This window comes from Penicillium canariense (assembly GCF_028826845.1).
Source record: "Penicillium canariense strain IBT 26290 chromosome Unknown utg000002l_segment0_segment0, whole genome shotgun sequence".
NCBI lineage: Eukaryota > Fungi > Ascomycota > Eurotiomycetes > Eurotiales > Aspergillaceae > Penicillium > Penicillium canariense.
In genome coordinates, this window is record NW_026622729.1 from 4,180,150 (window position 1) to 4,201,059 (window position 20,910).

Sequence of the window (20,910 nt, forward strand, 5' to 3'; positions counted from 1 at the left end):
AGATGTCTATTTCCCCCGGGTTCTTTTGACTTTGTATTATCACTCACGGCTTGAATCACGACCATGGGTCTTTTTTTTCTTTGCATTCTGGGCCTCATTTCTGCCTCATGCCTTTACCTGATCAGCATCTTTGGTCTTGATCTTTGCTTTCCGTGTCTACCGGGCTCTCTCGCGTGGAAGGTGAACATGTGCAGTGGGCGATTTGGTCTTGCAAAATAAATGGTTATGCATGGAATTTTCATGTCTTTGGGCGCGTTACAGGAGATACTTAGGTGCATGGGGAAAATGCATGTCTGCCATTCTCCATAACTGCTTGTAGCTTGTAGCTTGTAGCTACTCCGGTACGTATGAAACCATAAGGGCCCAGGTCAAGACCCATCCTCATACACACCCTGCACAGAGTACTTAGATTGCACCTCCTCCTCCTCTTCCTGCCGCCCACCAAAGCCCTCGCCGTCTAAATAACCGCTAGTAGCCCACAATCTGCCAGGGTGGTACGCCAGGTACGATATGATATTCAATTTTACAATAGTTACAGGAATTTTTTTTTGGAATTGAGTTCAAATGGCTACGCAAGGTATCCCCTTCATGAGCTGCAGCTACACATCATGGCTCTCTTGTACTTGGGCACGTCGCCACAGAATCGTTCTTCTTCCGCCTTATTCAGTCCCCATTCCTCATTGAATGGGTTCAGGCACATCTGCATCACTCGTCCCAGGATCTCACGGTCTCCCTTACGTTCCACTTTCTCAATAACTTCGTCCAGGATCCAGCCTCGGGGGACAAACTGTAGCGGAGTTAGTCAACCGATGACGTTTTGGAAATAATAAACCAGCAAGGTGAACGAGTCTCACGTTAGGGTTGACAGCCTTCATGGCAGCTTGTCTCTCGCTGTCACCATCACTTCCCCAGTCCTCCAGAACACGGGCTCGCCAGTTATCCAGCCATTTGGCAATTCGCGCTCGGGCCGAATCCTCAGTGTAGCCAATGCCACCGAATCCATCAGCGTGGAAGAAGATCGACGCCGCAGCAGTCCGTTTCTCCTCTGTCTCCAGTTCCGAGAGCGGCAGGCTGGACAGCCGCCGGAAGAAGTGATTGAAGTCTAGCTCTAGCGCTTCAAGCGTGTTCAACATCTCGGAGAAGAGCTCCTGAAAATCAGACTCCTTCTGCGTCTTCAGCCCCAGGCGCTGGCACATCAGACGCTTGTACTCATTCAGGAAGACCGCCTTAAACTCATCGCCCGTCCGATCAATCACGTTCTCCGCGCGCTTGATCAGCTCCGCCTCCATCTCGTCGCTTACTCCATCCTTGATGAAGCTCTCGTCGTCCACTTTGTTTCCGGCGCCGAATAGCTCCCCCAGAGACTCGCCGAGTCGGACCAGGTTCCACCAAATGATGCTGGGCTGGTTCTTGTAGGAGTAGCGCAGCATGTGGTCGTCGTGGTTCGGCGTGTACATCGGGTCAAAGTTGTCCATAAATGCAAAGGGGCCATAATCCAGCGACAGCCCATAGATCGACGTGTTGTCGGTGTTGAGCACGCCGTTCATAAATCCATACGCCTGCCATGCCGCCACAGTCTTTGCATTGCGCCGCGCGATCTCGCGGTACAGTCGCGCGAACCGGTTCTCGTCCACCCCTTCCTGGGTCTGCACCTCGTCCCGGCCCACGCCTCTTGCGGGCTCGTCTATCTCAGCCGCCGTCTGCCCCTCGCCCACGGATACCGCGGCGGGCAGGGGTTTCCCATCCGCCGAAGACGTCTTCGGCGATATATGTGGAGAGCTGGCGGATCAGATCTCGCTCTCCGCGCACTCGAAGAAGGTCGAATGTGCCAATCCGCAGCCAACTTTCGGCAAATCGCGCCACAATCGCGCCGGGCTCTATGCGCTCTCGCAGCACCTTGGACTTTGGCAGCAGGGTGAGAGACAGCGCACGGGTAGTGGGAACGCCCAGGGCATTGAGAGCTGATCATGGTTTATCAGTCGCGGCAGCTACATCCAGGTTGGAGGAGTCCAAGCATACCTTCAGAGACGATGTATTCCCGGATGCTGGATCGAAGGACCGCCTTCCCATCCGCAAACCGCGAATAGGGCGTCTTTCCGGCCCCTTTCAGCTGCAACTCATATCGGGTCTTGGTCTGCGGATTCGTGGTCTCAAAGAGACTGATCGCCCGCTGTCCATCCGTCAGCCATCCGCTTTCGTTGCTCCCGTGGGAAATTACTGGGAAGATCGACTTACACCATCTCCCAACTGCCCCGCCCACGAACCACTGCCCACCGTTAGTTGCATCCGCATGTTGAGAATGAAGAGAAGGAACGATTCTTACAATTGCCATCCTGCAATTTTCGGTGGTCAGCTTCGTCCATCCACAGGAGTCTGGGATAGCTGCATCACTGGATCACCTACCACCATAGCATTGCGCCCACGGGTAAATGCCTCCCTTCTCCTCCGTCCACGCGAATTCATTGCCCGCCACCAACGCCTGGAAGGCAGGGGTTTGCTCCTCACCGGGCTGGAGGCCCAAGTCTGCCATCGCCTTCGGACTCACTCCGAGCAGCTCCGGCTCCTCGACCTGCTCCGGCCGAACATACGTGAATAGCGCGCCCTTCACCATGCGGGGTCCCAGCGCTTCCCGAGGGGCCTTGTGCGAGGCCTCGGGAGTCTCAAATGCCGGGTCGGCCGGCAGTTTGGAGGTGAATACATTTGATTTGGGCAGATCTGCCAGGGACGCTGTCCCGGCTGCTGTGGTGATGGTGGAGGTGTGGGAAGCCATTTGGCGCAGTCGGTTCCGGATTAGAGACGGCTGAGTTCGCGGGGGCATGAATCGATGTCCGGCACAAGCACGAAGCGCACGAGCTGAGATAGAGTTCATGGAGAAGCTGGGTTGGAGTATCTGCGATGCACTTCGATTGACTGGACTGATCAACTCGCGTGAAGGCGCGCAAATGACATCATGTCAATTATTAATCGCGGCGCGCCTGGGCCCTGGAGTTCGGCAGTTCAGCAAGCCCCTTCGGGAGTCCCAGGATCCTCTAAGTTAATCTCGTGTGAATGACTGTCCGGATCTTGGTGTTTTGCACTATTCGCAAACAGGACAAATGGGTCTGCTTTGCGGGAATGAACCGCTCCAGTCGCGCACACGCTATGACTTAAAAGGACGTTCCCCCCACGTCCCGCAATCTCTCAACCTGCACGACCATGGCTACCACACACGCGATCCCGTCTACAGAACTCAATGACGGTGCCTCATGCCCCGTGGTGAGTACTGCGTTGACTGTCACATTTGCTACAAGTCGTGTCATATCGTGTTCACTACTGTCGACTATATTCCGATATCACTAACAAGGCACAGCTCGGGTACGGCACGGGCTCCATGTGGTTCAGGAAGACCACCGACACCGGCATCAATCGCGACCTGGTCGACTCTGCCAAGAATGCCGTGAAGCTGGGATATTACCACCTCGACGGGGCCGAAGTCTACCGCACCGAGGAGGAACTGGGCCAGGCCATCCAGGAATGTGGAGTCCCGCGAGAGAAGCTATTCGTGACCACCAAGGTGAACCAGAGCATCGCCGACATCCCTGCCGCCATTGACGCCAGCCTCAAGAAGCTCCAGTTGGACTATGTCGACTTGTAAGAAGCGCTCCCCCTGCCCCAAAAAGTCGCATTCGGGTTTGGCTCTCCCCATGTCGGAACTCCAACTACCTTCGCCTTGCGCCAGACTGACGACGTGACTCCAAGGTTTTTGATCCACCAGCCGTTCTTTGCCCAAACTGAGGAGGAGCTGCAAGCAGCCTGGGCTGCCATGGAACAGGTCAAGGCCTCTGGCAAAGCCCGGTCAATTGGAGTGTCCAATTTCTTGCAGAGCCACCTGGAGACGATTCTCAAAACCGCCCAGGTCATCCCGGCTGTGAACCAGATCGAGTATCACCCGTACCTCCAGCACGGGAACCTGGTACCCTTCCATGACAGCAAAGGGATCAAGACCGCCAGCTACGGTGGTCTGGCCCCGATCACTCGTGCTGCCGGTGGCCCATTGGACCCGCTGCTGTCGGCCCTGGCCACCAAGTATGCCGTCAACCCGGCAGAAATCCTGTTGCGCTGGATCTTGGACCAGGGGGTGGTGTCCATTACCACGAGCAGCAAGGAAGTGCGCCTGGCCAGTTACTTGCGTGTCCTGACCTTTAAGCTGACCCCGCAGGAGGTGCAGGAGATCTCGGATCTGGGCCAGCAGAAGCACTACCGGGCCTTTTGGCGGGAGAAATATGCCCCTGATGATCGCTCATAATCGCCGAGTGGATATATTTCTATATATATCAGAGGCCACTATCAATGCGAATATGGAATATAGAGTGTTCGAGCTTAGGCTCTGCAGCGCGACAATCGTAGGGGGTTGTTTTGTAGCCACGCGGAGGCTGCTTGTGGCCAAAGCCTTTCTTTGCATCCGGCAGTTCGTAGAGGTCCACATTTGTTCATGCGGAGATGCTAGCTGAGCTTTTTTGGCTGTAGTTCCATATGAAAGGGCGTATCTTTCCTGGAAAACAGGATAGCATACAAAGTCCACCTGTGGACAGCCAGGAGATGATGTAATCAAAGCGCGTCGATCGCAGACCCAAAAGCGGCGAGGCGGGCGACCCCGAAACAGACAAACAGCCCGGACGGATTCCCCATCGTCTTCCATTCAACTACCTTTCGTTCCTGACCTATCCACCTCCTCCCAAGCTCGCCCGGGGGCCCTTCCAAACCGGCTGGTCCCCTTCTCTCGTTGATACTGAACGACTCACCTCGGGGACCATACGCTCTATGACGCCTTAAGAGGCCCTCCTGCCGCCGCTTGCTGATCCGCCGTCGCTCGCGCTCTCTCACCCTCGCCTCGATGTGTTTTGACCCGCATCCGATTCCTCTTTCCACGCCTGGCGCATACTCCCTGAGACCACCACCGCTCGAACAACCTGCTTCACTCCGGCGCCTTCGTTTTATTTCGGTCAGTGCGCGCGCATCCTGATCCATGGTTCACGGCTCAAGTCGCATACTCCGCGGACTGCGATGTCGGTGAACGATCAGCCCTCCTCCGCGGATATAACACTCTCCTCACTCGCGAGCCAGCCCGCTACTTCAGATCTGGACGCCTTGGATCACCGATTGAAGCGCCTTTCTGACGACGTGCTTCCACTCCATCCCTATCTCCTCACCCTCCCAACGAATGCGCCGTTCCGCCTAGGGTCCCGCTCCTCAACCAATTGGGCAGTGGGAGATGATCGTCCGTTCCGTTCAGACGAGCAGGAACTTCAGTATATGACTTTCCTGACGCACCACGACACGGATTCGTTGCTGGTAGCGGTGGGCGATTGGTCCGACGAGTCGGGTCGCATGATGCTCGACCGATCCACGGGCCCGAGGACAACCACCGAGAACCCCAAAGAGACCGGGACGAAGAAGAAGATCAGCCTGAGCGACTACAAGAACCAGAAAAACACCGGTGCTACCCCGTCTCCCGCGATTCACGATCAGAGGAACCGGAACCCTTCCTACTCAGACAGGCGCGACGAAACACCACGAGCGCCTAAACCGGACCCTGTCAAGAAGAAGGATAAAACCGAATCGCATCTTTCCAATACCCCGAAACCATCCTCACAATTTTCTCCGACCAAGACGGCCAAGAAACGGCCATCAACGGCGGATCCCGAACCCGTGAATTCTCACGCGACCAAGGAATCAAACATGCCTTCCCCCAAGAAAGCGCGATTGTCACCGGAGAAGCATTCGCGCAGGGAATCCACAGCAGCCAAGTCGCTCCCTATTCTACTCTCCCCAACTCTTCCCCCTTCGCCTGGTCCAGACCTGAGCTCGGGGTCTAGACTCCCACGGTTACTATCTCCGACTCTCCCACCGGAGATTGAGAAGGAACTGGCACAACTCAAGGAGACTTCACCCGCCCCAAGGTCTCCGAAACGCGACAATGCAGCCGCGAAGCCCAAGCGAGACCAGACAAGTCACTCCCGAACCCCCAATTTCATAAATAGTGGCAGCAATTCTAGTTTACAAAGCTGCCGCGCGGGCGCTTTACCCAAGGGTGCCAATTCCTCCAGGCTAACCCTCATTGTGAGATTGCGGTACGGGAAGGGCAACCGAAAGCGGGTTGAAGGCCTGCTTAAATTTTCCGGTAAAAGGAAAGCACATCGCGCGGATTCGCCGCCTGGTCAGGACACAGATCTAGAAGACGCCCCCCATATCGAAAAAAAGAGAGATGTTGGGCCGACTCGTGGAAATGCGTCTTCTGACCAGGTCAAGGTCAAGATGAAACATGAGACAGATGAAACAACCCCTGACCCCAGTGGTGGCGGTAGCCGTGTGAAGGAACCAAAACCCTCTGTTGACAAGCCGCATCCACCTACACATGACAAAGTCAAGCCGACCTCATTGACCCCTGTGAAAGAATCCAAAGGGTCCGGAGTGCGTCGAATTGATCTTACGGACGGCGATGGCCAAACACCTGTCAATCCTGCGAACAAACGTCTCTCGGTCGACCCAGGCACAAAAGGCTCTCCCTCTCAGTCTGATATCCGTCCCCGCAACCACGAGCGACGAGACCATGAGCGAAAAGCCTGGCGGGAAGACTTCCAGAAATTCGGCAACATTGGTCGAGAACTGAAGCATACCGCCGACCGATATAACAGCGGAGCATCTGCTACGGACGAGAAACTGGCTGTTGTGACTGCTATTGAGGCCATCCTGTGCTTCGTCCTTGCCTTTGTTGCGGATGATCAATCGAAGGTCCTTTCCCGGCAAGGCGGAGACTCGTCGACCTGGCGCTCTATCATCGCGTACTGGCGAGTCGTCACGAAGAATAGTGTCTCGTACCCGGTCTTGCATAGCCTTTGCCAGCTCCTGGGCGCCGTCTCCTACGATACCATCCATGCACTGGACCTGGACCGTCTCGCCTTGACCCCGCTGCCTGGGGAACACACACCAGTGCCGACCCCCGGCAGCGATGGCAACACTGTTCTGGCAGACGAGAACAAGAAGAGCCGGAAGGAGTTTTTGGAGCTGAAAACCCGCCTTCCCGAGTTCTATAAGGAGTCGCAGAAGTTGTGGCTGGACGGCACTCGTAGTCTCTCGGAGGATGTCCTGAGCCGTGACTTTCCCACCACCTGGTCCCGACGCTCTCATCATTATGCCGAGCGTGGCAGGGCCTCTCTGAAACCAGGGGAGTATTCTGGGGAGTACTTTCTTCCCCTCGGTGCGGTCACCCGGCCCATTGAAGTGGTCCGATTTGGCTGGTCTCTCTTGCAGGAATGGTGCGCGCAGGAAGGCGTGGAGTGGAATGGCCGCCTTGATCTTTGATTGTTGTTTTGCCCAGCGAGATTCCCGGTTGTTTACGTTCTTATTTTGCTGTCTTTTCTTCCTCTGTGGCCGTTTCCCCCCACCTTCCTCTTCCCCTTTCTTCCTTACGGAGCGCATGCCTAAGTCGTTCAGCATCCCAGGGTGTGCAATTTGAGTGATTATTCCCCCATGATACCATGAGCCCTGGATATTTCTTTTCAATTATAGCTATTTGTGAGATGTTTGAATATATCACAGTCAATACAGCTCAGATCAACCAGTACCGAATTCCATTTACTACCCTCATAGCGCGGAAGTCTGGCCCGACTGCCCCCCTCTCCGCCAGTACTTCCTCTTTTTGACCTTCGGAATATGGGTATGTGGATCCTCGTGTTGACATATCTTTATAAACAATTTATCAGCAACAGTCAAGATGCATTTCAAGACGACAGATAGGTAGGACTAGATAGCATAAGGATTTTAATCTAGAGGTAATAAAATTTAGAATCTCAAAACGCAATGTCATGTCCGCTCAACTATACACAAAAAGAAATCGTGAATGAAAAGGAGATCATAATCATCAAAAGTGACTAGGCCTCCCCATACTCGTGCCGGAAGTCAGAGTTTGAATCACCAAATAACCACCCAGCCTCACGGCAATATCGAGCTTCCCGGCCATAAACACCAACCTCACTGGCCCAGCAAATAACAGCCGCATCCACAATGTCTGCAACTACGCTCTCCATCGCACCCAATATGCTCCAGCCAATCGTTCCTGCGATTAGGCCGACCACATAGGCATACAAACTGCCTCGAATGGTACCACTCGTGTTTAGGTTTCGGGCTGTTGTGACCCAGCCGCCGAAACCAAGGGCTAGAGACATCATAAAGCGTGCAGCATGGAGAATCAATTTCGAAAGCCGGTAGGAAAGGAGAGATGTTGATGCTCCTGGTGAGCGGGAGTAGGCGCGAGGATGGAGAGATGTTGAAGCTGCCGATGGGGCGAGGAGGGTCATGTGGCTCAAGCCTCGCGCAGAAGCCGCCAGCGGCTGCGAGTGAATTGCGGCGTAGGTCAGGGAGAGGGGGTTTGTCAGATACGCAATGGGGGTGGGAATAAGAGAGTAGGCAAAAAGACTGAGCAGTGAGGACAGTCGGCTGGGGAGAAAAAGTAAGGGAAGCCGAATCAGCAGCCCAAGCAGGCGCGAGAGGCTGATGGTGCCAACCAAGGTAGTGGTAGCATGAACGATAGCGGCCTGGACAATCTGTCTAGACGTGGGCGCTGGACTTGCCAGACGATGGAAGTACCATTGGCTGACTGTGGCAGCGGTGACGGCACGCTGAATTCCCGCGATCACCCCGATCGACCACAGATAAATTAGCACGAAGTAGACGCCTAGCCACCAGCTGCTGAGATCAATAATAAATGATCTCGATCCCGATAGGTGGCCACCGAGGAACACGCGAGTGAACATCAGCATCCAGATCCACGTCCAGCAAACGACGCAGGCAAGGATGACCAGGCCGAGCGCAAGCAGTTCTGGGTTTGCAGCCAGAATGCGACACGCAAACTCGAGGACACCGATCGCCTTTCCGATCGATCTACGGCCTCGCATAACGTTGTAGATCCATAGGGTGGCCATCACGAAGGGAACGATAGAGCCCCAGCGCATCACTCGGTCTTGCAAGCTGGTCCCATTCCACGCGCCTTTGAAGCTCGAGATGAAAGGATACAAAGAAAAGGAGAATAAGATGATGGGTACCGCAACGATGATGACATAGACCAAAGGTCGCACATAGGATCGAAGCAAGGCCAGCCAAAGAAGGGACACGAGAACCGATACGAGAGTATAGACCCCTAGTAGAAAGTAGGATCCATGGACGGTGAAATAAATGGTGTCGCCCCATTGTGACTTGTCTCCAGAGGACGGAGCAGAAGTATGCAGGTAGACTAGAAACGCAGTAGCGAATAGTCCTGCCAGGGCGATCAAAAAGAGCTGACCCCAGAACGCATCGTGCATGGTCGTCTCAGATGTAAGAGGCGAAATCGACGCTGGGAAGGAACCCGTGGAGCTGGGCCGCCGTGGGACTTCAGAGGCGAATAATGGTTTGGTCTGGTCTGCAGAATTGTCGGTAATGTTGAACCCAAAGGAATCTTCTTTGAGGGTAGGTTGTTCCCGGAAGCGTTGGATGGGCGGCTTGTCGCCAGCGATCTCAGACGGTGCCCGGTTGGCATTGTCTGGGTCGGCTCGAAAGGAATCTTCTAGCCCAATATCGACTAGATTGCCCCTGGCTTTACTGCTGCTTGGGCTGGCATAAGACCCATGCTCTTGCTCCGTCACTTCCGCCACCGTCTCGATCCGAGAGCGGCGGGGAGCAGGGATGCTCTTCTCCCCGCGCCAGGAGCTCTTGATCCCTTTTCCATTACCGGGACGCTCGTCATATCGAGAATGCCCCTCATCAAACTCCACTGAGTGGTTTGAATCCTCGTCGTTCTCTGAGGAGTCCTTTAGGTTGCTATCGCCAAATTGTCGCCGTGATCGTTGCAAGGCATAGAAATCCGCAATCTCGCGCTCCCGCTCGGTCTCGTCGTCTTCTTCCCTGAATTCATCGGTGGCACTATAGAACAAGGGAGCCGGTTGAGCCGAGGCTCGCGAGGCAAATGGGAAGTTGGAGACCTGGGATGCACCCGGTCGATATGGGTCACCGCTTCTTAAGAAGGAGCGCGAGGATGGGTATCGTGAGCTCCCTTGGCGCTGGCTGGGGGGGCACGACCGGTTCTTTGAAGCTCGTCCGGCCGAGATGCTACTCGCGACTGTGACTGAGCGAGGAAGCGTGAGGCATCTGGTGGGGACGAAGGGGACCGCAGTCAGCAAGGCATCAAACAGGGCATGGCGATACATACATTCCGAGAACATGGCCCACTATCGGGAAATCCGCTGGAAATGAAAGGACTGATAGATGAAGGATTTCCAGAGTGCGAGGCTGTAAGATGCAAGAAACAGAGGAATCGGATACCCTGGTCTGAAGCTTTCCCGATCTTGCAAGCCGGGCAGGACGAGCAGCGCGGGAGATAAAAGGTGAAGGTCATTCAGGTGATGAAAGCGTCATCCGGGCAGGTCAGGCCGCGATAGCTGACTCAGCCCCCGATAACTATCTCCTGAGCTGCGCGCACGACAGGTTGCCGCATCCACGTCGGACCGACTCTCTCCATGTCACAGCCATGGGATTATATTGCTAAGCTTGTCTGCATCGGTGACTCGGGCACCGGCAAGTCCAGCGTGAGTGCCGTGTTGGTTGACGCGACCCCACCTCGATCATATGCTAACAAAGCAGGATAGCTCACCATCCGCCTTTGCGAAGGTCGTTTCTCCCCTACTCACGATGTCACCATCGGGGTTGAGTTTGGATCGAGGATTGTGCCGGTTGGGCCGCCTGCGTCGCTGGAGCTAGGGCTAGATGAGCTTCCACGCAGCCCGTCCGGTGCTCCCGGCGAGACGGCTTCGGAGGAATCGCCGACTGCCCCAGGTGGTCTCCCAACTCCACCGCGGAAGCCACAGGAGCCCCCCAGCCAGAAACGGATGAAGCTTTCTCTATGGGACACTGCCGGTCAAGAAACATACAAGTCCATCACTCGCTCATATTTCCGAGGCGCTTCAGGGGCCCTTCTTGTCTTCGATATCTCCCGGCGATCGACCTTCGTATCCTGTACGCAGTGGCTGCAAGATCTACGCCAGATCGCAGAGGAGGGCATTGTGGTCATCTTGGTTGGAAATAAGACAGACTTGGCTGGGCAGGAATCGGGCTCCAACCAAAGACAGGTCACTCAGGAGGAAGCCGAGGAATGGTGCCGCTTGAACAATGTTGTGCGCTACGTTGAGACCAGCGCCAAGTCAGGAGATGGTGTGGAACGGGCATTTTTGGAAGTTGCCGAGCGTATTTACCGAAATATTGAAGCAGGCAGATATGATCTTAATGACCGACGCAGCGGTGTCAAGGGCTTTGGCGCCTCTGGAAGTGCACACACGGGCGTTCCAAGAACAGTCACTTTAGGGATGGATGATGCGATGCGCAAAGGCAGTGGTTGGACCGGGAATTGTTGCTAGAGCTGGATTCTTCGACTCCCTGGCTGCCTATCAAGAGAGGAAGCGACGGACAATTTTAATGCGGGCTTGATGCCGAATTGCCACTACAACGCGCTACAAAGCTTCACTGATTGCAAGAAAGTACATATGACACACGATGCAGTGAAGACGATCAACCAGACTCATCTTTACAAATGCATAATCCATCAAAATAAGCAAAATTAGCGCCATTATGAACGGTCTAGCTCCTCTTTTCAGCTCCCATGCTCACCGGGGCTTCACATTATAACAAATATCAAATGAAACAAGGGAGCTCACATTCCCACGCCAAACATTGATTAAAAAAGAAAGCATCATCTTTTCTTTTGGGATCCCTCCTCTCACCGTCTCTCTCATTAGTTCGCGATCTTCCATCCGGGCAGCCAGCGCAGGTGGGCCCACTGCTGGTTATCACCTTCCATTCCAAATACAATGGCCCGGAAGTGGATGAACAGCCCGATAACGATAGCATAGAGAATGGCATACACCACGGCGGCGACTCGGGCGTTGATTCTGCGGGTGACCCAATCAACGCAGAAACCAAAGGTGAGGATGGCATAGTAGAGTGCTGGGTAGTAGTGGTGGACATAGGTCACACGAGCCATAATAATGAACGGAAGATAATGCAGGACCCAACCAATGGCCGGGTACAGGCCGGAGTAGTGAATATGGTCAATTTCCTGCTGGCTCAGCTCCTTGTATCCTCGCTGCCAGCGCAGGAGGTACCAGATGAACAGAAGACCGAAACCAACCAGACCACCAGTGCTACCCCAATAGACGATCGGGTTGCCGAGAAGGTAGTACTTCACCACACTATCATCCCAGGAGCACATGCGTAGACCGACATTCAGGATCGGCCACTGCCAGAACTTCGAGGCCAAGTCGTCCTGCTTATCCGGATCAGGGACCAGGGCATTGTTGGATGTCATCATGGCAACGTTCAAGTGGATGAAGTCCTTGAGGAATGGCGACTTATAGGAACCCGGGTCCCCAGGAGGCACTGTGTCAAACATGGTCAGTCACAAACGCCGCCCATTCATATCAGATCACGTGGGAAAATGTGATAGGCTTACAGCGTTCATTGGAGTGCGACTCAACATTCCAGTGAGTGTACACGTCACCCGGCTTGTTCTCCTTGACACAGGTAGTTTCGATCTGCTTGAACCCCCACTGGGGCAGGTTGACGTTACCAGCCCGCAGGTAGCAGCCCAACGATGGGTGGCTCAAACGGAATGCAGTCGTCAGGGTCCGAATTTTAGAGCGATCTCTAGAGGCAGCATCGTTTACCACTTCGATCTTCCAGTGGTCCTTGTCATCTCCGATGGTGATGTTGCCGTAGCAAGAAACCTCGTGGTGGGACTTGGAAACCGGGGCGGGAATAGCGTGAGAATGCAGGTTACGGCCGGTCTGGCCGTGGATGAGACGGATGGTATCACCATCGGCGATGAACTTCAGGTCGCCCTCGGCATCATACTCCGGCTCCAGTCGGTTCGGATAGATGAACCAGTCATTGTTGGCATCCTTATGGTGGTAGCAGGTGACCTGTTGCTGATTCGATCCCTCCGGGTATGTTTGAACGTGGGAGTGAAGCAGACCACCGCCATAACCCATGTTCTTAATGGTGACTCGGGACCCATGTGCAATCTCCAGGGGGCTGTCCCGACCGACTTCGGTCCCACGCAGGTTCGCCTGGAAAAGAGAGCTCATCTGCGCATCCCCAGGACCACTGTTGGACAGGACAGTGAAGTGCAGGTAGAAGGAGAACATGTATACCAAGATGGGGATGACAATCAAGCCCCCCACGCGAGCAACGAGATGCTTTGCGAGCAGAGTCTAGAAACACGCGGATCAGCTACATCTCTGGTCTATCAATCATCACGAAGAGACTCACCGGCGGCATCTTCACGTCGCCGAATTTATTCCAGAGGTCCTCGGCAGTATAGAGACCCACGATCGCGGTGCAGAAGAAGCCGACCCACTTCACGCTGCAGACGCAGCCGATATTGAATCCCGTCAGGCACAGCCAGAGCCACCACTCCGGCGAAAAGCTGGCATGCTGCAGACGGTGGAATCGGGCCCAGCACATCGTCGTGCTGAAGGTGAAGCAAAGAAGCATGGAATCTAGAAGAATGAAGCGGGAAATCGTTGCATAGGAGTTTTCGCACAGGACCATCAAGCTGATCAACCAGACCGTGGCCCGGCGGAAGTTCAACTCGCGGGCGGTATAGTAGGCGAGAGGAACACACACGACCCCAAACATCGCATTGAAGGCTCGCATGAAGGTGTAGTCCACATCCTCCGGATACTTCTCCCCGGACTTAAATTCGAAGGACCCATTGTAGCCAGCGAGGTAGCCCGAGAGACCCACCAGCATCTTTCCCAGGGGGGGTGGACATCGAAGTAGAACTCGCGTTTCAGGTAATGGGAGCCGAACTTTCCGAAACTAGGCACTCTGTCAGCCATTGCCATTGGGTTGGGCCCTGCGCGCCGGGCGGGGTGGCTGGTCATACTGAGCTTCATCCCAGGTAACAATATTAGAACGGCCGATGCGATACAGTCGAGTGAACAAAGCAAGGGCTGTCAGGAGGATCGGGGCAATAATCGGTTCCCAGCCAGCGAGAACGTGCAGAAAAGAGGGGGACTAGGGTTCACAGAACGTCTTTTTAGCACCACCCACAGCTATCACACCTTGTTATTTCATACCTGGCCCGACTTGGTCTTTTTCACATCGTGATCGAGCCTGGAGGTGGGCGCGGAGGCTCTTCCGGTGTCAGGAACATTTCTGCGGCGCAGATCGGCGTCGTGCTGGGCGCCGGTGCTGGTGGCGGTGTCCATGTTGACCATGGTGCCAAGTCAAATTGAATCAAAGGAGGGTGATTATTAGGATGGGATGGGTCAGTTGGTGGTCGGTGATCGGTGGTCGGTTGATACCAGGGTGGCCGATTCGTAAGGAGGAAAGAAGGAGCAGCAAGGCCTCAGCGAATCATAGCGACCCCAAAGGTCGCAGTGATCAAACAGCTAGGTCGCTGACGAAGAATAATAATAAAAGAAACGGTAGGAAAGGGAGGGTTAAGGGAAGGACAAAAGAAACGAGGCGGCTGAGGAAGAGGGCAAGCTGGCCAGAAGGCCGGAAGGATAAACAAGAGTCCACTTCCGTTTTAGCCCCCTGCAAGCCCGGGGCGGCCGTTTTCGGGCGAACGTGGCTGCCAACCACATTGTTTGGCTGCATACAGCATACAGCATACAGTCAGACTGCTCGCTCCTGTTCTGAAATCATGTGGAGTCGTTTCGTCACGTTGGTGGTTTATTCTCGCAAGCCTTGGACAGTTGGGGGCCGTGAGTAGTCCAAGGCACACACGGACTGCCCACGGTCGTTCCACCCAGTCCCATAATGTCGCGCTACAGCCATGTCCCAGATGTGGTACATTTGACACCGTCAATTGAATCGATTCAGTCCAGTATATGCAGAGAGCTTCACTCCAATATTTTAGAAAGACACAGAACACCCGGCCAACGAGACACGCCAGAACGACAGCCATCCAGAGCCAGGAGGATCCATATGAGCCTCCCCATGCAAGGTTTCTTCTCAGTTGCCTCTCTATACAACCGTCATGCCGGAGAAACAGAGCCACGTAGGTAGATGAAAGTATGCAACAGGGATGGAATCAACAGATATATAAAGGATCAGTAAGGAGGGTTACAAGGAAGATAGGCCCCCAATGGACAACCGAGAAGGGTAAGGGGTGGTTGAGAAATGGCAGGGGGGTCTCTGAAGCAAAAAGGAAAGGAGAAATCAACGAAACCCCGCCAACCTCCCCCAAAAAAACGCCATCTTATGATCGATGCTCGCGGCGATACGCGATACGCGATCCGTTCCTAATGCTCATCCCCATCATCTCCTTGTTCCAGGCGTCTATACTGGCTCGGGTGAGTTCCCGTGCTGCCTCTCCGATGGCGGTTGACCATGTTGGAGATCCAACCGCCAATCCCCTCACCCCGGTGACTGCCAGACTGGGCATTCGATGGCCCCGATTTACTCGGCCCGTCATGACCCAGGGAGGGGGGGTCGATGTCCAGCCCGGGAATAGCACTGTCGGTGCCAAACTGGCCATACGGCCGGCGAATGTCCAGCGAGGGCACGGGCGACCCCGGACCCATCAATGATCCCCGCTCGCCAACGGTGGCCGGGGTGGGCATCGCGGTGGAGGCATCGCCGAATAAGACATTCATGTCTTCCAGGCGAACCCCGCTGGTCTCGGGATATAAGAAGTACACTGTAGATCGGGGTGTCAGGAACGAACATGCCGGGGATCTCGTAAAGGAGGGAGGGGAAGCCCTTACCAACCACAAAGCTGCAGGCGCAGAAAAACGCATGCACGAGATAGAGTCGCCACCCGATCGCACCCTGCAAGATGGGGGTCAATTCACCAACAAGCCAGTTGAAGGCCCAATTGCTAGCCGTGCTGAGACTGGCACCCTTGGCGCGAATGCTCAGAGGCAGAATCTCGGGTGGGTAGAGCCAGGGAATGGGACCCCAGGACGCCCCGAAGGCGGCATTATAGATCATCACGAAAACGACGGTCAGCGTCGGGGTCGCCTTAATCTCAATGTGAATAAAGTAGGAAATCAGAGAGAGGGAGATGAGCATGGCCACTGCGCCGGAGAGAAGAATCGGCCGTCGGCCCCAGCCATCCACCAGATACCATGGCGGAACGGTCGAGAGAAGGTATGAAATGCCGTTGATGCCCGTCATGAGAATGGCGTCCCGGCCCGCCCAGCCGGCGGATTCAAAGACCAGCGGGGCATAGTAGGAGATCACGTTGATCCCGTTCAGCTGGGCCAATGCTTGTGCGGACATGGCAATCAGAACTCGCTTCCAATAGCGCCTAAACATATCTGAGTAGGACCGTTCCCCCTCCTGTCGTTGCAGGAGGACGTTCATCTTAATCTCTCGATACTCTTGGCGTGCCTCCTCGCAATGGATATCACCCTCGCCGTAAAGGTTTGCGATGACCACCATACCTTCCTCGTCGTGATCGTTATCGAGAAGCCACCTACGGAGAATGTCGTTAGGACAGGTGAGAAGGGGGGACGCGGATCGCTGCCAGCCGCCTGCTTACCGGGGAGATTCGCAGATAATCAAGCTTCCAACACCCAGCAAGGCACCCATGACGCACTGGCATAGCAAGGGCAGGCGCCACGAGATATCTGATTCGATGAAACTGCAAAAATAGTCCACCCAGACACTGGTGGCATATCCGGCAATATTGCCGGTGAATTCAATACAGGCCAATTTGCCACGGTTATGGGGAGGCTATACACAATATGTCAGTGGCCAGGTCCCAGCGTTTCAAAGTGTTTTGTTGTTTACCGAAATTTCCGATTGATAGACTGGTACAATGGTGGACAAGGCACCAACACCAAGACCGGCGATGATTCGCCCCACCATCATCATGGGCATGCTGGCTGCGAAGGTCTGCAAAGCGCCTCCGATGAAGAACACCATCGAGCCATAGAGAATCGTCCGCCGACGGCCGATCACGTCGCCAATACGGCCGACCAGGAGGGAGGAAATGAACGCACCGATTTCCAGAATGGCCACCACGGTTCCGATGGTGGCCCGAGAGGGCTGATTGAAGTAATCACGAAAGTACCATCCTCTGCTTATTGGTTAGTGGAATCTCCATGACTGTCGCCTGCGGGGAAGGGCTCGAGTCGACAGCTTTTAGGCAGGGGGGAGAGGGGAGGAAACCGACGTGATAATGCCGGACATGACACCTTGGTCATAGCCAAAGAGGAAGACGCCTAGTGATACAAAGACACTCGTAAAGTACCTACGGCAGGGGGAGGATCCGGTCGTCAGCCCAAAGTGCTCTCTAAACCACCCGATCGGGATGAGACGGTGGCCTGAACGACTTACAGCAAGGGCTTGCCCACCAAGCCATGGAGTTGGGCATTCTGCCCGTTTCGAGGGGACATGATGGCGACTAAGAGGCGCTCGGCTCTCGAGATTCGTCGCGGAAGGGGGTTAGGGATCTGGATCTGCTCCTTCTCAGCGTCGATCGGGTCGTGGTGGTCGAGATCAGGCGGGTAGTGGACCCGCTTGGAGGGCTTCCTTCGACCTCCCCCCAGGAGCTCCCGGTTGAGCGACCTGTGGAGGCGGATCTGGAGCGGATCCTCGGCCTCGGCGAGCTGTTCGGCAAGGTCGCCGGTGTCTGACCAGACGGAGAAGTCTGACTCGCGCGAGCGAGTCGACGAATGGGAAGACCGACGGCTGCCCTTCTCGCTGGCGGATTCCAGTGCGAACAGGGTCGGGGAATCGGAGAGGGTGCGGAGGGGAATGGCGCGTGGGGAGGTTGACGAAGGAATGTTGGCGGTGGGCGGACTGATATTCCAGCCCGGCTCTCTGCGCTCTGCTCTGTTCCTAGGCCCAACCAACCGTCGATCCTCAGGGAATCTGACCGGGCAGGCGGACTAGCCAGTTCCTTCCCCTTGGAACAGTCTTACTAGCGGCGCCACGCAGGTTGAAGCGGTCACAATAGGCAGTTCGTTGCCAGTCACGCCGCGCGATCGACGCAGATGACGGCCGTTCCACGGCCAGTGGGAACGGAGATGTGGAGGGGGCGGAGGAGGAGGAGGGTCAGGCGGAGGAGGTGAATCAACGCCGATTACACGACTCAACAGAAGGTCCACGCAAGACGCAAGAAGCAAGAAGCAAGAAGCAAGAGGGATGCCGGTGGTCGGGTCCCCCGCAGATGGTAGCCCTCGCAAGTAGTAGTAGGCTAAGGGGGGAGATATGTCGGATGCGCCGAGTAGCCCAACAGGGTCCAGGAGAGAGCGAAAGCTGATCGATGCAAGGTGAAGTGCGGGTGTTTCCGATATCGTTCCGGAGAGAAAAGAAGAGACCAAGGCTGAGCCCGGATTCAGCTCAGTTCCGTCCACCAGGGGTCTCGAAATACGGGGTCCGTCTACGTAAAAGGCGTCGTAGTGTCAAATGCGGGAAGTGATCCACAGTGGAGCCCCCAAAAGGCCCGCCCAACGCTGGTGGAGGCATGGCGACCATGCCCGACTCCGACTCACATAGACATAAGACGTAAAAGGGATATCGATCGCTGAATACACATCGTGTAGGGGGTTAGGCCAAAGGGGCTCTGGGAATCACACCGGGGGCTAGCATATCGCAGAAAATAATGACCCCCTAATCCACTCCGGAGGATGGGGGCAAGCCCTGTCGCGAGGAACAAAAAAGAACAGCAGAGCATTTACCAGCGGGCAACTTTGGCTGTATTCTTCATTCGCTAAGAACGAAATTATGTATGGAGATCGATCGAATGCGGCGCCATACTGCGGGGACGTCCACCCGCACGTACGCTGTCCTAAAGTACACCAACCTACATATCCTGTCGAGCTCCCGCACAGAGGTCGAAACCATACACTACTTCATTCCCGGCGGCACAAGGACATCCACCGATGCACGATACCTGATCAGACCCTTGCATAGCTGCTGCTGCGGTGGTACGCTCAAGCCCAAAAGCCTCCGCAGGGTACCTGCGGCGCCTTTGCCGCGCCCGTGCGGTCTGCATGACCCTTCGGGATGACTCTTTCTAGAATTCTGCTCGTTGTATGATCTTCAATGGGGGGAAGGGTATCATCTGCTGCGGCGAAGTGGGGAACCAAATCTATGTAAGAGAGGGTACGATGTACAAGATGCAAGATGCAATGCTTCCATGGGCTCCAACGAAAGAAAAGCAAGTGGACAAGAAATCGACAGTAAGAACAAACTAGGGGACAAGAAGAAGAGGAAGAAGAGAGAGACAAGATGCACTTTGTAAAATACTAGGTGAGGAGGATATCGTATCCATCCTTCTGGATGTGCACCGCATCCGCCAGACTCGCGTAGCGTCGACGCACCAGCTCGAAGATCACCAGACCCGCACTGGTGCTGGGCACTTGGCGAAGCGCACTGCCGCCAAACCCACGGAAGAGCCACGCCCGCCACCCCCGGCCCGCGCAGCCTTGCGTCGGCACCGTTTCCAGGTCTCCTGGTAGGCGTGGTAGTACAGCCGCAGCATCTGCTTCCGCGAGGGATCCAGACTCGCCTGGTGGTCGAGATACTCCAAGCGACCCAGGTGGAGGTCTTGGACTCGGCTGAGCGGGTGTTGAATAGTCTGCTGGGCCACAGATGCCACCACGCCCGCCATCATGAGAAAGCAGGGCTCCAAGGCATAGTGTGGCTTGATGAGAGGCACTCCCCGGTCGCTGGCCCCAGGAGAAGGCAGCATGTCCACCGTTTCGGCACGTAGCGCCCCATAGTACCAAGTGGTGAAGGAGTAGTACGACTGCGACTTGATGTATTCAAAAGCAGAGAAGAAAACGGCATAGCCCATCGAGTCTCGCAGGAAGGAGAGACTCCACCCGGCGAAGACTCCCCGTAGGCCGATCTGCTTCAGTTTATGGTGCCCATAATGCCACATACTGCGATATTGGCCATCTAGCATGTCGTTTGTCTGAAAGCGAACCTGTAGGGCATCTAAGGGGGCGGCCACGATCGATTGGATGGTGCCGGCCGCAAACCCTGCGGTGAAGGTGGCCGACGGAGGAGCCGGAGGCCACACTCGCTTGACGCCCTGCGAAACGGGTTCATGGAGGGCTCCAAGGACTTGAAGGTAGGATGTATATAGAACGGCACCGACACTGTAATATAGAAAGAGAGAGAGAGAGAAACCCCGGTCAGATACGTCTCCACTCAGGGGATCGGTTCTTCATGGCTCACCCCGCATTGGCCATCAAAGGCGGCAAGACCTGGTTTGGAATGAATCGCCAACCATATGTCCGGACTGCATGAAGCAATAGGCCAGGTGTGGTGGTATGGAGAGACCATTTGCCTTCGGCAACGCGAGGGTTCACAGCTCTTGCGAAGGCCTGTTGGAAAGACCGGCCGAGGGGCAAGGATTAGTGGAAGAAGCATCGGGACGAGGAGTGGAACGGATGTACCATATAACTAATACCGATTAACACAAGGACAACAACAGGTCGATCAAGAGGCTACATACTCAACGCGAGTGCGAAAGAAGGCCTTGATCGGGGCCCGGAAATAGAAAGCCACCATCTGCGCACTGAGGGCGCGGACGCCCGCAGCCGATGCTCCAGTAGCAGCATCATTGCGCGATTTCCTTCGAGAAACCCCTGGGTCGCCGAGATGGGGCTCAAGGAAAATGGGGTTCATGACAGATCTGGTTGTTCCGAGTCAAGCCCTCGCAGCATGCTGTATCGCTATTGTTTGTCTCTGTCGACGGAGGCGCGTCACCAAGTCGAGGAATCACAGGAGGCTGTCAAAGCAAGTGGCCACGTCAAATTCCGTATAGCACATAGTGACGACCACATAAATTTACGGGGTGAGGGGGGCTCTCCTGTGCCGGAGGAAAAGTAATGGGTGAGAACAAAAGCGCGGAGGCTGCAAGACTGCAAG

At 55.3% G+C, this 20,910-nt stretch overlaps 8 protein-coding genes across 8 annotated transcripts; 3 read left to right on the forward strand and 5 right to left on the reverse strand.

Moving 5' to 3' along the window:
- Positions 1-586: 586 nt before the first annotated feature.
- Positions 587-2,770, reverse strand: N7482_004695 (uncharacterized protein; the record flags this gene model as incomplete). Its single annotated transcript, XM_056686820.1, has 6 exons — positions 587-787; positions 855-1,669; positions 1,722-1,961; positions 2,020-2,149; positions 2,236-2,318; positions 2,404-2,770. 6 exons carry the CDS (start codon positions 2,768-2,770, stop codon positions 587-589), a joined length of 1,836 nt encoding a protein of 611 aa, XP_056545562.1.
- A 425-nt stretch (positions 2,771-3,195) lies between these two features.
- N7482_004696 (aldo/keto reductase) lies at positions 3,196-4,285 on the forward strand (the record flags this gene model as incomplete). Its single annotated transcript, XM_056686821.1, has 3 exons — positions 3,196-3,255; positions 3,350-3,630; positions 3,739-4,285. 3 exons carry the CDS (start codon positions 3,196-3,198, stop codon positions 4,283-4,285), a joined length of 888 nt encoding a protein of 295 aa, XP_056545563.1.
- A 758-nt stretch (positions 4,286-5,043) lies between these two features.
- N7482_004697 (uncharacterized protein) lies at positions 5,044-7,341 on the forward strand (the record flags this gene model as incomplete). The annotated part of the gene is made up of 1 exon (XM_056686822.1): positions 5,044-7,341. The coding sequence occupies one exon, from the start codon at positions 5,044-5,046 to the stop codon at positions 7,339-7,341; it is 2,298 nt and encodes a 765-aa protein (XP_056545564.1).
- A 569-nt stretch (positions 7,342-7,910) lies between these two features.
- Positions 7,911-10,235, reverse strand: N7482_004698 (uncharacterized protein; the record flags this gene model as incomplete). The annotated part of the gene is made up of 1 exon (XM_056686823.1): positions 7,911-10,235. The coding sequence occupies one exon, from the start codon at positions 10,233-10,235 to the stop codon at positions 7,911-7,913; it is 2,325 nt and encodes a 774-aa protein (XP_056545565.1).
- Positions 10,236-10,529: 294 nt separating this feature from the next.
- N7482_004699 (uncharacterized protein) lies at positions 10,530-11,423 on the forward strand (the record flags this gene model as incomplete). Its single annotated transcript, XM_056686824.1, has 2 exons — positions 10,530-10,598; positions 10,659-11,423. 2 exons carry the CDS (start codon positions 10,530-10,532, stop codon positions 11,421-11,423), a joined length of 834 nt encoding a protein of 277 aa, XP_056545566.1.
- Positions 11,424-11,797: 374 nt separating this feature from the next.
- pmt2 (uncharacterized protein) lies at positions 11,798-14,285 on the reverse strand (the record flags this gene model as incomplete). Its single annotated transcript, XM_056686825.1, has 4 exons — positions 11,798-12,441; positions 12,515-13,274; positions 13,333-13,884; positions 14,145-14,285. The coding sequence occupies 4 exons, from the start codon at positions 14,283-14,285 to the stop codon at positions 11,798-11,800; spliced, it is 2,097 nt and encodes a 698-aa protein (XP_056545567.1).
- A 1,032-nt stretch (positions 14,286-15,317) lies between these two features.
- N7482_004701 (putative MFS monosaccharide transporter) lies at positions 15,318-18,565 on the reverse strand (the record flags this gene model as incomplete). The annotated part of the gene is made up of 6 exons (XM_056686826.1): positions 15,318-15,715; positions 15,783-16,495; positions 16,562-16,755; positions 16,813-17,101; positions 17,362-17,898; positions 18,522-18,565. 6 exons carry the CDS (start codon positions 18,563-18,565, stop codon positions 15,318-15,320), a joined length of 2,175 nt encoding a protein of 724 aa, XP_056545568.1.
- Positions 18,566-19,363: 798 nt separating this feature from the next.
- N7482_004702 (putative mitochondrial carrier protein) lies at positions 19,364-20,667 on the reverse strand (the record flags this gene model as incomplete). Its single annotated transcript, XM_056686827.1, has 2 exons — positions 19,364-20,135; positions 20,495-20,667. The coding sequence occupies 2 exons, from the start codon at positions 20,665-20,667 to the stop codon at positions 19,364-19,366; spliced, it is 945 nt and encodes a 314-aa protein (XP_056545569.1).
- Between the last annotated feature and the right edge of the window lie 243 nt (positions 20,668-20,910).